This window comes from Rhincodon typus, chromosome 4, assembly GCF_021869965.1.
Source record: "Rhincodon typus isolate 14 chromosome 4, sRhiTyp1.1, whole genome shotgun sequence".
NCBI classification, from domain to species: Eukaryota; Metazoa; Chordata; class Chondrichthyes; order Orectolobiformes; family Rhincodontidae; genus Rhincodon; species Rhincodon typus.
This window is the reverse complement of record NC_063335.1, coordinates 80820583-80834085: the sequence shown is the minus strand read 5'-3', so window position 1 is coordinate 80834085 and position 13503 is coordinate 80820583. Positions and strand designations below refer to the sequence as shown.

The 13503-nt window shown below is 39.0% G+C and overlaps 1 protein-coding gene across 2 annotated transcripts in view; it reads right to left on the bottom strand.

Moving 5' to 3' along the window:
• cnbd1 (cyclic nucleotide binding domain containing 1) overlaps positions 1-13503 on the bottom strand; it is a 138954-nt gene that overhangs the window by 32345 nt on the left and 93106 nt on the right. For both annotated transcript variants that reach the window (XM_020510443.2, XM_048596409.1), the window contains 2 exons: positions 2525-2670; positions 884-1002 (listed from right to left, as the gene is read on the bottom strand). In XM_020510443.2, coding sequence (XP_020366032.2) covers positions 884-1002; positions 2525-2670 — 265 coding nt within the window. The remainder of the gene's footprint in view (positions 1-883; positions 1003-2524; positions 2671-13503) is intronic.

The window sequence follows — 13503 nt, the reverse complement described above, 5'->3', positions numbered from 1 at the left end:
AATTGAACACAGCTCCTTTATTTTTCTTGATCAAGTACTCTTGCCTTGAATTTCTAGAAGAATTCTTCCTTTCTGGTTAGCTTTGCAAATTATAAATCCTGCATGCTGAATCCCACTACCTCATGGGACGTCTTGGCCCAGATACCCAGAAATCTGCAGGTTGAGTGCCAGTCTATTCAGCCACATGAAGATTTATGGGAGAAAGGTGGGACCCTGAGTAGACGTCACCCACAATTCTATGATGGTTACAATGATTCCCAGTATGTCTGGAGCTGAAGGATGTTATGAGTTTTAGAAGACGCTATCTCAGTTTGAACACACTAGTCAGTAATGAGACAAGGAATCACTAGAGAAATAGCCAGTTCGCACGTCAGGCAACAAGAAATTACATCTTTTTATTCTGGATTATCCCAACAGTAAACATTGACAAATGGTGTACAGATTATGCCTAAAACTAGGAAAACAACAGAAGACGTGAACACTCTCCCTCCATACCAATTTTCCAGATTCACCAAGCCCCCACATATGAAGAGATCTAGCTTAATGTTTGAACTTATAAATCTTGATTTTTAGTGAATCTTTTATCGTTGGATATGAGGCAATGTCAACTACTTGCTCAAAAAGTGCTCAAACCTGTCCTTCTCAGCATGATGGAGCTTACCAAAGAAAGAGCACAAACCTGGCAAGCGCTAATTCTGTCCACATGTAGAGAATTAAATCAGTAACGTACTCTGAATGTAGAAATCTGCATTGTCCATGCACACTTCAAAAAAATACATATTGTACTTGTTACTCAGTAGGCTGTAAATTCACGATGTGTGAAACCTCTTGGGCTATTAAATGTTAACTAGATAGATTCAGGTATAATTTAAGTTATTCATACCATTGTTTGAGTTGCTTCAGACAAAGAATCAAGGTACACCAATTGAAATGCGTCATTAAGCTTTGTGTAAGGCTTGGCACAACCTTTTACAATCATGTAGAATGACTGATTTCCATACACTGCACAAAATAAAAATGATTGCTGATTAATAAGTAACTATATGGCTTTTATAAAAAAAACATGAATGTTGCAGATGAAACAAAAACAGAAAGTGTTGTCCTGAACTAGTTCTGATGAAGGGTCGCTGGACTCAAAATGTTAACACCGTTTTCTCTCTAAAGATGCTGCCAGACCACTGAGTTTCTCTGGCACTTTGTTTTTGAACTACGTGGCTTTACTGAACACAGCAAAAAGTTTTTTTTTCAAAAGCAGAATCAAAATTCTTCATCTGTTACTAAATTCTGGCAGAAGCCTTACTGAACCCACTTGGCTCAGTAAGTAATTGTTCTAAATCCTTAAAAGAAAATTTTCAAAAGAAGACTCAGAGTTCTGGTTCTGAAAAGCAACAGACTGGTCTGCCTTTTCTAATTTGACATAATGACCTGCTGATTCCCAAGCCAAAGCCAAAGAAATTCCTGGCCAAAGAAATGAACTCTCTGACAAGCGATCCGCAGCAAAATGTTACCAGCCTCCTGGAAGACAAGAATAGACTTGGGGGTACAATAAAATGCTGAGGGGTTATGACAGTTGGCTATCTGATGCAGTTCCATCACCAGTCTTTTCCCAGTGGTAGAAACAGTTTTGAGTCAGCTGCCTGCCATAGGCAAGTGGTGCTTAAACAACCCGAAATGCACAGGCAGGCCATCAGCTGAATGGAGGTAGACTTCCAGCAGTTTCCCTGGAGTGAAAGGGGTCACCAGAGCCAGAAGTAGCAAACAATAGCACTTCAGCCCAAAGCAGCGACTAGACAGGCTTGCACTCTGAGCCTTCATAACTTGGCTACATAAATATATGCTTATCCTACTGAGTGCATCTCAAAATGGAAGTGTCTGTGCCTTTGCCTTGCTGCCTAACCTTAACTTCTTTCAGAAGTTCTTCTGAGCTGGCAGCCTTATGATTGTTGCTGGCAATGTGCTGTTTGCTAGCCTTAATTTCCCTCGTCCCACTGTCTACCTAGCAGCTTCGCTGCTTTGAATTGTCATCTTGATGTGGTTTCTGCACATTTCAAGCATTTGCAATAGATCCTTAGATCCAAACATCGTCATAGTAGTCAGTGCCATCAGCAGTATGATGTGTGGCCTTCCATCATAGAACCCCTTCTGACAGCTCTCTCAGTTCTCCCAGAAGCTAAGATGGCTGCCACCTGTGAATCCAGCCAGAATTCAAAAGATAATGCCTCCTGTTCTATTTTGCACAGAAATATATCTATTGCTAACTTAAAAATGGAAACAAAAAATGAAAAAGGGTCAGGATTCTTAACTTTGGGGTATATGGCATTCAGTTTAATCACTCATCATTTTATTTATGACTTATTTTATGGGACCTATTTTGTGAACTGCTTTTTGAAAAAAGGCATCAAAATTTGGAAAGATTTAACCCATATAATTTATATCTACTTCACCATATGAAATAAAACAGATAAATACCTCCAGTCTAAAATTTTTAATGTGCAAATTTAAAGAGAAAATACAGAACAGATACCTGTGTAACCTCTCGCCCATGATTCCATCACTATCTGTGCACTGAGATTTTTCAACTCCTCATCCGTAAACTGTGTATTAATTGCCGTGAAAATCTTCAATATCTTATAAGTATTCAGGTGCTCTGCGCGTGTTCTGTGAAAAGGTCTACAAAGAAGATTGGAAAGCATGTGAGAAAATGACCATCAAATCAGTCTGATTTTCCAAATAGATAACACCTCTTTTTTATTACTTTTGTTTGTTTTCATATATTGCACAACAAACCCAAGTACATAGTTAGACTTCAAAGAAAGGCAAGACTAAACACGCAATTTATTTTGTCAGTTATATCTCTGAAACAGCAAAGTGGCTATAGGATTAGGCTATTTTATCTCCGAGACAACTTTAACACAAGGATTACTTAGCTGAATGAATAATATTGCCCATCTCTACGATTTAAGTAAAAATATTTAACGGACAAATTTCTTCATGGTTGGGGGATGGGGGGGTGGGGCAGAAACAAATTTTGATGGCAAACCAATCAACTAATTGTTTTAAAAAGACCATCTATGGCAATGTTATAATGTCGGCCGCATTAACAAGCAGGCTGTGGGATTTCCACCACTCAGTAGAAGGACATCCCACTGTCAAGAGCTCCCAGTCAAAGTGTGTGCCTGCAGCTCTTCCAGTTTCAGCAGTGCCAAAAGGAACAGTGGACCCTGCTGAAACTGCAGGCAGTCCTACAATGCCGTGCCATGAAACAAGGTCACTCCAGAGTTTCTTCAGTAAGGAGGAATTGGGCACCCTAAGGACAACTGACGAGGGGTCTGAGGTTTGAGGGACTATGTCGTAAGGCACTATATAGGTGCATGACCAGAGGAACACTGCCTCCTGATGCACACATGATATATCTCCAGTAGGTACCCTCGTTCCTTTTTGCCTTCTATCATTTTTTGTGAAACAACAGCTAAAGAACCCTCATCCATCTTCATGCCCAATGAACTATAGCAGCGGAGGCAGATTCAGGCCCTTAACAGTCACATGATTAGATGGTTCACCAAGGCTCCATAGCAGCACTTTCCAAACCAATGTCTATTACTATCTAGAAGGACAAGGGCTGAAGATACATGGTTAAACTGCCACCTGCAAATTACCCTTCAAGCCACTCACCATCCTGATTTAGATATATATTGCCGTTCCTTCAGTGTTGCTGGATCAAAGTCCTGGAATTCTGTCCCTAATGGCATTACAGGTGTACCTACACCAAGTTACAACATAATTTTTGAATGCAGTTCAGCTCCATACGCCTGATCGTTTGCTATGATGTGGACTGTTGTCTGTTCAATAGGCTGGCCATGGTTCAGATAACAGATCATGAAGGGGGCTGTAGACCCAACTGTCTATCTGTGTTCCACTGCTGTGTCTGTGGTCCACTGTCCCTAGATAGGAAGCATATGTCATCTACTAACATACTTGAGACCTTTCATTATCAATATGTACCATTGGTTTGATTGCTTTATCTCCCCAACAAAATTTAATCTATATTTTATAAGTTTAATTTATACATTTGACTTTTTTATTACAGTGTTTCGCAAAGGGGCTGTCATCTTTTAAATTAGTTTAATTGGGTTAATTGAAATTGGTTTTTCAAAAAGTATGAACCAAATCAGACAAACAGTGATAGTGGGTTGTGAGTTACGAGTTTGTAATGTGCATCATTTTTATTTTTTCTGCGATGTGAGCATCATTGAAATGGTCATTATTGCTTGCCTATTCTGAATTGCCCTCAATGAAATAATGGTGAGCCATTATTTGTGCCCATCTGTTGTAAGTACACACACAGTGCTGTTAGGGAGGGGGTTCCAGATTTTTGACTTTGTGACAGTGAAGGAACAGTAATATGGTTCCAATTCAGGGTGCTGTGTCGCTTGGAGGGAAACTTGCAGGTCATGGTATTCTCATGAATCTGCTGCCCTTCTCTAAGAGTCTAAGAGAAGAGGATAGGCTGGTTGCCACAGTGTATTTTGTAGAATGAAGGCTAAAAATGGGAGTGAGATTTCCACAACATCCTGCTCCACATGGCCAAAGATTTGTGGGTTGAGAATCGATGCATGATGGCCTGATGACTGAGCAATGTTCAATGTTGTATCTGACGAGTCACAAACTGAAGCTGACCATACCCTTTACTACAGGCTCTAAACAACATCCAGGCTTGGACTGATAGGTGGTAAGTAACATTTGTGCCACACAGCTCAGTGGGTGTCCCTACACCCAGAAACGTACTACAGCAAGTCGAGAAGGCAGCTTACCAGCATCTTCTTAAAGGCAATTACAGACAAAAAATAAATGCTGCCACAGCCAGCGATGGCCACATCCCAAGACCAGGCAAAAAATACATAAATCACTACAGAAAACTGTTTTTCACATGTCACCTCTGATTTTTTTGTCAATCAATTTAATTCAGGTTAGAAGCCCTTCAGAAACAGTTTCTCCTTAACCACTCCATCAAAACCCATTGCATATTTGAAAACCTATTTAATTTGTTAATTTCATCTGTTCTACTGCTCCTGTAGCCTCTCCACAAAACTAAATTCTTTGACACCATTCTAATCAATCTCTTTTCATTCTCTGTAAGGATTGATATCCTCCCAGAGGTGTGATGCTCACAGTTGAGGCAGGAGGAGGCAGGTTGACAATGGTGGGATGGGGGAAGAGTTTGAAGTGCATAAACAGGGAGGCAAAATTGAGGAATGAGTCTTCAATTGTTACAGGAGGCTTGGAAGGAGGGTCTCCTCTCACTGACCAGGAGCCCGCAGGGTTAAAACTGCCAGGCTGTGCATTGAGCACAGGCCTCTCCCATTGCCCATTAAATCGCAGCAGTGGTTAAAATGAAGTCCTTAGTTAGACAGTAAATGCACATTTCAGAGCCCAAATTGGGCAACAGATAAGTAGTATAACCAATGTCTCTCTTGACGAAAATCATGGTGAGGACGAAGGCAGGCACACTGTCAATGGCACAGCGTGATAATGTAAGGATCCACTCTCCTGTTTTCCTGTCCATTGAAAACTTTACAGAACAAAGATAGCTGACATGTTTGTGTCAGTCGATGAGGAGTTATGCAGCCAAATCTCACCTTCCAGCTGTTAGTCTGTAACCTTATAAGTTACACCACCCCAAGAGATCAGAGTTTCTGAGTCCACCATGCTTTCAGACAGTGAGTTTCAGATCTCAATCACCCTCTTGATGACAGAAATTCCTTCTCAAATTCCTACTTTCCCACCGCCTCTCCCTGCACTTACCCCCAACCTCCCAACATTAAAAATCAGGATTATTATAATTGCAGATCAAAAATCAGGACCATATATTGCAGCTGCACAAAATACTTCAGTATCTAAACTATTTGGGGTTTCACAAGAGGCAAAATCTTCTGTCAAACCATTCCATGAGTTCTTGCCTCTGCAGGTTAAAAGAACACTTCAGGTTCATAACAGCTGAATTCAAACACATTCCATAGGTGAAACACAAAACTATTGCAGTAACTGTAAAAAGCAGAACTGACTACATTTTCTATGAAATCCTTAGAGGTTTTGAAACAGCCATTATATATCATTTTTTGCAAGATTTTATAGAATCATATAATACAAAAGATGCCCTGTGGCCTTTTGAGTCTGTGCTGCCAAAAAAACACTAAATGTACGCTAGTCCCAGTTTCCAGCACTAGGCCCATTGCCTTGAATGTTATGAATGATGCTTCAAGTGCCCACTCAAGTACTTTTTAAAGATTATAAGGTCACCTGGCAGGGCATTATAGACCCATTCTACCCTTCCTCAAGTCCCTTCTAAATCTCTTGTTTCTATTCACCTTAAAAGCCTGCACCCTTATAATTAACTAAGGGAAATAGTTGTTATCTATCCACCCTGTCCATGCACCACATAATCTTATACACCTCTGTCAGGACCCCTTTAACCTTCGCTACTCTAAAGAAAACAATCTAAGCTTATCCAGCCTCTCTTCATAGCTAAGATGCTGCATCCCAAGCAAAATCCTAGTGGATCTCCCCTACACCTCCTCCAGTGCAATCACATTTATTTAGAATATGTACATATTTTGTTATTGTTTCCAAAAATATAAACAAAAATGCTCTTGCATTTTAAGATAAATTGAGGACCTCCTGGCAACAGTTGTTATCCTCTAGCCTTGAACAGAAATTGCAGCTGAAGAAATTAATGTTGATTAAATCCAATCTATAACCTAAATTGAGAGATGTAATGTGACAAAACCTACACAAACTTACACTACATACACTAGAGTTAATTGCCTTTCTAAAGATGTGTTAGCAATTTGGTCCTAATGCTCCAAATTGTTGTATTATGCTCATCAAAAATCCATGTAACAAACTAAACTGGCTTCATTTAACTTTAATTTACGTTTTAATGATAGACTAAATTCACACAGATAAATTTGCTGATGCCTTGACACGGTCTGATGAGGTTATCATTTAAGGCATCAATTGTGCTAAATGAATCTACAGTGCTTCTCATAAGACAGCTGTGAATTGATGAATCCTTACGAACTCCAAGCTATTTCTAGCTATTCCAGTTGTCATTAAAAGGTATACCAATTTAGTTTGTTTTTTGAAAAATATTCATAAAATCAAAGAGTGCCCCCATAATGAAACATGCCATCCTGAAAATATTAATAACTCAGTGAAAATTGTGAATAAAGCCATGAGGAACTGACAACAATCAAGTCAATAGTAGGCATTTTAACAGGAAAGAGATTCATGTTACCAGCCAGTTGTAAGTTTCTTTTGAAAGTCACTAAAACACTCTTAAAAACCATACGGTGACAGAATCTGACTGCAACACATTTGCCAGAGAGTACTGACAAAGCAGCCATAAGAACAAAGCATTTAATTATTGGCTATCTGAAGTAATAGATCATAAAAGAAAATAGGTTATGGTTAGAAAAATTTGGGTTGATGTCAAACGTGGAAATTCAGAGAAAAAAGTAACCATAACCACATTTAATATGTTGAGTTTGAAGTGTTACATGTGCCCAATCTGGCATTGTCTACTGGTGTGAGCAAGTGAGCAAAGCAGACTTCACTTACTGCTAAGATTGAATGTAATGGATTCTATGGGAAACTAATTTTCTTTCCCATTTAACACTTCGAACTTGGAAAACTAAACATTAAAAAGGATACATGTTACAGGTATACTTTATAGGAGTTTATTATCTTCAGATATTCGATAATTAAATGCTCGGTTCTTACAGCTACCTTGTCATTACTCTCTGGCAAATGTGTAGCAGTGAGATTTTGCCACTATATGGATTTTAGAGGGCTTTAATGATTTCCAAACATAAACTTACAGCTGGGTGGTAACATGGATCTCTTTGACAGTACATGAAGAGAAATCAGCATCTGTGGCACAGATGTTTGCAGTCTCCCAGTAAAAGGCCTATTCTGTGCTGCACTTGGAGAACATGCATCAGCAGCAGCTGTGAAAACCATCACACCCCCAACTCTTTTTGCTGTTGAAATGTTCATCCCGTGTATTTACCACCCTGGCCTCAAATTTATCCAGCCTCTCGAGGTCATCCAAAACATGATCAGATTCTGCCCTATACCAACTCTAGATCATCTATTACCTCCATCCTAGTTGGTCTACACAACACCTGGTCTTAGAATACTCAAATATAAAATCATCATTTGCACGTTAAAGTGTTTAATAGCATCTTGACATCTCTGTAGATTTCCTCAATACTAGAATTACTTCCTCATCATACACCACTGCAGCCTTTACCACGACCACCACATCCTGCAGTTAGTAACCCCAGCACCACCCCCAAGACCACCCCACCCTACCACCCACCACATGCCCCTGACTCTTCTTCTTTGTCTTATAATTTGTACATATCTCTTTAGAGAAGGATTTATTCTAAAAATAATTTGCTTCTGAGTGAAGTTATACAAGGCTTTCATAAGATCGCACCAGGAGTATTGTGTGCAGTTTTGGTTTGCCTACCCAAAAGAGGATATACTTACCATAGAAACAGTGCAGGGAAAATTCACTAGGCTCATATTGTAGATGGCAGGACTGTTATATGAAGGGAGCATTGTTCAACTGAGGCTCACTAGAGTTTAGAAGAGGGATCTGCTTAAAACAAATAAAATTCAACAGGGCTAGACTGACAAAATATACAGAAAATGTTTCTCCTGGTTAGAGAGTCTAAACCAGGGGTCATAGTCTCAGGATATGGAGTAGACAATTTAAGGCTGAGATAAGGAAATGTATCTTCACTCAGAAATGGCGAACCTAAGGAATTTGCTACCACAGAAGGCTGTAGAGGCCAGGTCACTGAGCTCACTCAAGAAACAGACTGATAATTTTTTAGATCCTAAAGGGTTATGGAGAGAAAGTGGGAAGGTGTTGTTGAGATAGAGGATCAGCCATGATCATTTTAATGAAGTAACCAAAAAGATTAATGATGGCAAAGCGGTAGCTGCTGTTAACTTGGACTTTAATAAAGCCTTTGACAAGGTTTGCACGGTCAACTAATTAGTAAAGTTACAACACATGGGGTTCAGCGTGAGCTTGCCAATTGGATACAAAATTGGCTTGACATTAGGAGACAGAACGTGTTGGTAGACAGTTGGTTTTTGGACTGGAGGCCTGTGACCAGTGGTGTTCCACAGGAATTGGTACTGGGTCCACTTTTGTCTGCCATTTATATAGATGATTTGGATGAGAATATATCAGGCATGTTTAGTAAGTTTGCAGATGACACCAAAATTGGTGGTATAGTAGACAGTGAAGAAGATTAAAAATATCACAAAGAGATTGTGATCAATTGGACCAATGGCTAAGGAGTGATAGATGGAGTTTAATTTGGATAAATGTGAGGTATTGCATTTTGCTAATATAGGGTTTATACAATTAATGGTAGGGCCCAGGGTAGTGTTGTAGAACAGAGAGACCTAGGGGTTAAGGTGCATAATTGTTTGAAATTTGCACCACAGGTAAATGGGATGGTTAAGGCATGTATCACGCTTGCCTTCATTGATCAGACCTTTGAGTATAGGAGTTGGGATGTCACGTTGAGTTTGTACAAGATGTTAGTGAGGCCTCTTCTGAAGTACTGTGTGCAGTTCTGGTCACCCTGTTACAGAAAGGATATTATTAAACTGGAGTGTGTTCAGAAAAGATTTATCAGGATGTTGCTGGGAATAGAGGGTTTGAGATATAAAAATAGACTGGAAAGGCTGGGACTTTTTTTTCATTGGAGTGTAGGAGGTTGAGGGGTGACCTTATTGAGGTTTATAAAATCTTGAGGAGCATAGTAAGGTGAATGACAAAGGTTTTTTTCCTAGGGTGGAGTAGTTCAAAACTAGAAGATATATTTTTAAGATGAGAGGAGAAAGATTGAAAAAGGACATGAGGGGCAGCTTTTTTCTTACACAGAGAGTGGTTCACGCGTGGAACCAACTACCAGATTAAGTGGCGAATGTAGGTACAGTTACAACATTTAAAAGACATATGGATGAATTCATGAATAGAAAAGGTTTGGAGGGATATTGGCCAAGTGCAGGAAGGTGTTAGTTTAGTTTCGGAACATGGTCAATATGGCCAAAAAGTCTATTTTGGTCCTAGTTTTTACGTTTCTTTAAGACCCTGCCTGAAGCCCATGTCATTAACCAAACTCTTGATCAATCCTTTGGTTAGGCTTCCAGTTCTCTCTTGCCTTTATGAAGTATTGATGAACATTTTTCTACAATGGCGGGGTAAATGGCAGTATGAATATACAATTGGCCCAGTGATGATGAGTAAAGGATGTTGGTGCTTGGCTGGGTGTTTGTCAATCTGGGAGGTACATGGTTTGTAGTCATTCAATAAGGGCAGGTTTTGGGTCCACTTCTCTTTGCAATTCTCAAATATAATCTAGTCTCTGTTGTAGGACATTATAAAGCTTGCAGACAATGCAAAGCCCATTAAAGTAGTTGATCATAATCAGGATAGTTATAGGTTTCAGAATGACGTGGGCAAGATGGTGATATGGGTAGAAGTGTAGTAAAAGAAGTTCAGAACAGAGAAGTATGATGTTATGCACTTTGGAAGGATTTATATGGAAAGCTAGAAGACTACAAGTATCCTGATTTTGTAAATGACAGAGAAACTTGGCATTTAAACGTGAAAGTCCTTAAAAATGGGCAGGGCGAGTTGAAAACCAGGACAGTTATTTAGGTCTATAAATGGATGAATAGAATATAAAAGCAAGCACGTCATATTAGAACTTTAAAACTCACCGGTTAAACCTCAGCTTGGTGTAACAGTTAATTGTGCACACTACACGTCAGAAAAGATGTAAAGGCTTCAGGAAGAATACAGAGGGGTGTTACCATGGATGAAGGACTTTAGTTGTGAAAAGTTGGAAAATATAGAACTGCTCTTTTTGGAAAAGGGAATATTAGGAGATGACATAATAGAGATTTTCAAAATGAATACAGATTTGATGGAGTAAATAGGTGAAAAAATGTTCCCTGTGGCAAGCGTGTCAATAACTGCTGATCTGAATTCAATTCATTGGATAAAGGTCTAGAGAGGAGAAGAAGTTTCATTCAAGAGTTGTTGGAATCCAGAATGCTCTACCTGAAAAGACAATGGAAACCTTTAAAAATCTGTTGTGTGAGCAATTAAGAATGCGGAACTTTCAGAGAAGGATGTGAGAATATGCGAAAAGCAGAAGCATAATGGGCCAAAAGACATCATTCTGTGCTCTAATCCTCTATGATGCTAAATAAATTTTGCTTTTTAGACTGAAATTACAAATATAAGAACAGTTACTGATAAAGTATAGTTAATGACGTGAGGTGTGATATGATTCTGTAAAGGTCATTCAGAAAGATTTGCACATATATTTTCCAACAATATTTTTCTAACATTAGCGTCAGTTGCGTTAAGAGCAGCAAAATTTATATTTTAATCTTGTTTTGCATCTCATCACAAAGGAAATTCCTTAATCAACCATGAAAAGATTTTGATCATGGTAATGACAAGATAAATATATTCAATTTTAACAATAATGTTTGGAGGGCACTGGTATCCAAAAATTCTGCATTCACCAATTGCATAAAAATGGTATGAAGGGTGTTCTTGAGTCAAAACGTTCAAATCATACGGTCCTGGTGATGGTCCACAATGCTTATCTTTCAAAAACAAGTGATCAATATTCATTTGTTGGTTCATTTTCGTTAATTATGCTTTTAAGAGTGTGGTTAATATTCTTTTAAAATGTTAATCAGACTGAATATTGAACAATTAACATATCAGAGACAAAGGCTAAGCACCCAGCAATCAGAAAACAGACGGCAGCACTTAAAATGATGGATGTCATTTACCATCACCACACAGGTTTCTCCATGTTAACATGTTCTTTTGAACAGGATTTCAGCTGCAATGTAAACCTAGGAGCTTAGCAATTCTGGGCAGCAGGTTGGGATGTCATTGCAGACTTTCTCATTTGTGAAACCTTGCTGGGAATGTATGGCTGGTGTAGAACAGCTCCAAGTGGAATGTTTAAAGTTTATTTATCAGGTTTTCTTATGACCTTGCAAGAGGAGGAATGCTCCTTCAAGAATCACAAAAAAGATTGTTTTGAATGTCAAGATTAAGGTAGGACCTCTCCTGCCACGGAATCCCAATATCAATGCAATTTACAGCAAGATTTTCACCTTGGACAGCAGTAAACCTACCCCAGCAATAGCACCCACTCACTACTCCATCAGTCTAAATCACAAGGGTCAAGTAGCACATCGCATCATTGTGTTTAAATTTATCTCATTGCCTTGTAGACCCACAGCCTTCCACTAAGGTCTATGCACAAAGAATTGACACTGAGTGTAATTTAACTTTTGGCAACAATTAAATTATGTGATGTCTGTGTACAACTTTCCTGAACTTCCTTTCTGTTGGTTATTACAACTGCATGAAAACAACTTAAACAGTCAGGTATGACAGCCAGGTGTAACTGTTAAGTATAACACAGCACATCCTGGCATTGCTAATCCATTATAGGTTGCTGTACCATGTCCTATCAGTAGGGCATTGATTTTTGGCATTGGAGATCACCCTGCAGTCTAGAAACAACAAAACTTAGTCTTAGGGTTTGCAATTACGGGAATAGGGTTTCATATTCAAACAATTGCTTCAGAAGGTCAGTTAGGTCTGGAAGAAATAGGACAAAAACACACAGCATTTAAATATAACCATGTAGACAGGTTTAGCAAGTTTTGGTCAGGATTTGGGATCAATGGTACAAGAGACCTATGGTCTGAGATGATTGGAAACATAAGAACATCGGATTATTTAGCCCTTTATCCTGTTTCACTATTCAGTGATAAAATGACTGATCTGTGGCCTAAATCAACATTCCTTTGCCCCATATCCTTTCATATTTTTTATGAACAAACATTTATCAGTCTCAATATTAAAATTAGCCGTTGATCTAGCATTAATTGACATTCAAATAACCTTTCATAAAGAAGTGTTTCCTAACTTCATTCCCGAAAGGTGAGGCTTTAATGTTTAACCTGTGCCTCCTTGTCCTAGCCTCCCCAGCTACTAGAAATAGTTTCTCCTAATCTACTCTATCATGAAAACCTCAATCAAATCACCCCTTAGTCTTCTGAACTAAATGGAGCATAATCTTGGTTTGTTTTCTACCTCCTTGTGACTTAACTCTCGGAGTCTTCATCACATTCTAGTAAACCTCAGCTGCACTCTCACCACAAGGCTAAAATATTCTTGGTAAGATTGGGTGCACAGAATTGTGCACAGTAATACATTGGCTAATAAGAGATTTGTGTAGCTGAAGCAAGACTTCTCCTGCCTGGTATTATATTCCTTTGAACATGTTTTTCAGCAGCAGAGGGGGAGGCGACAGCGAGACCAGGGGGCTGCCGGGAAGGTAAGTTTTCCCTCTTAAAAGGACTTACCTC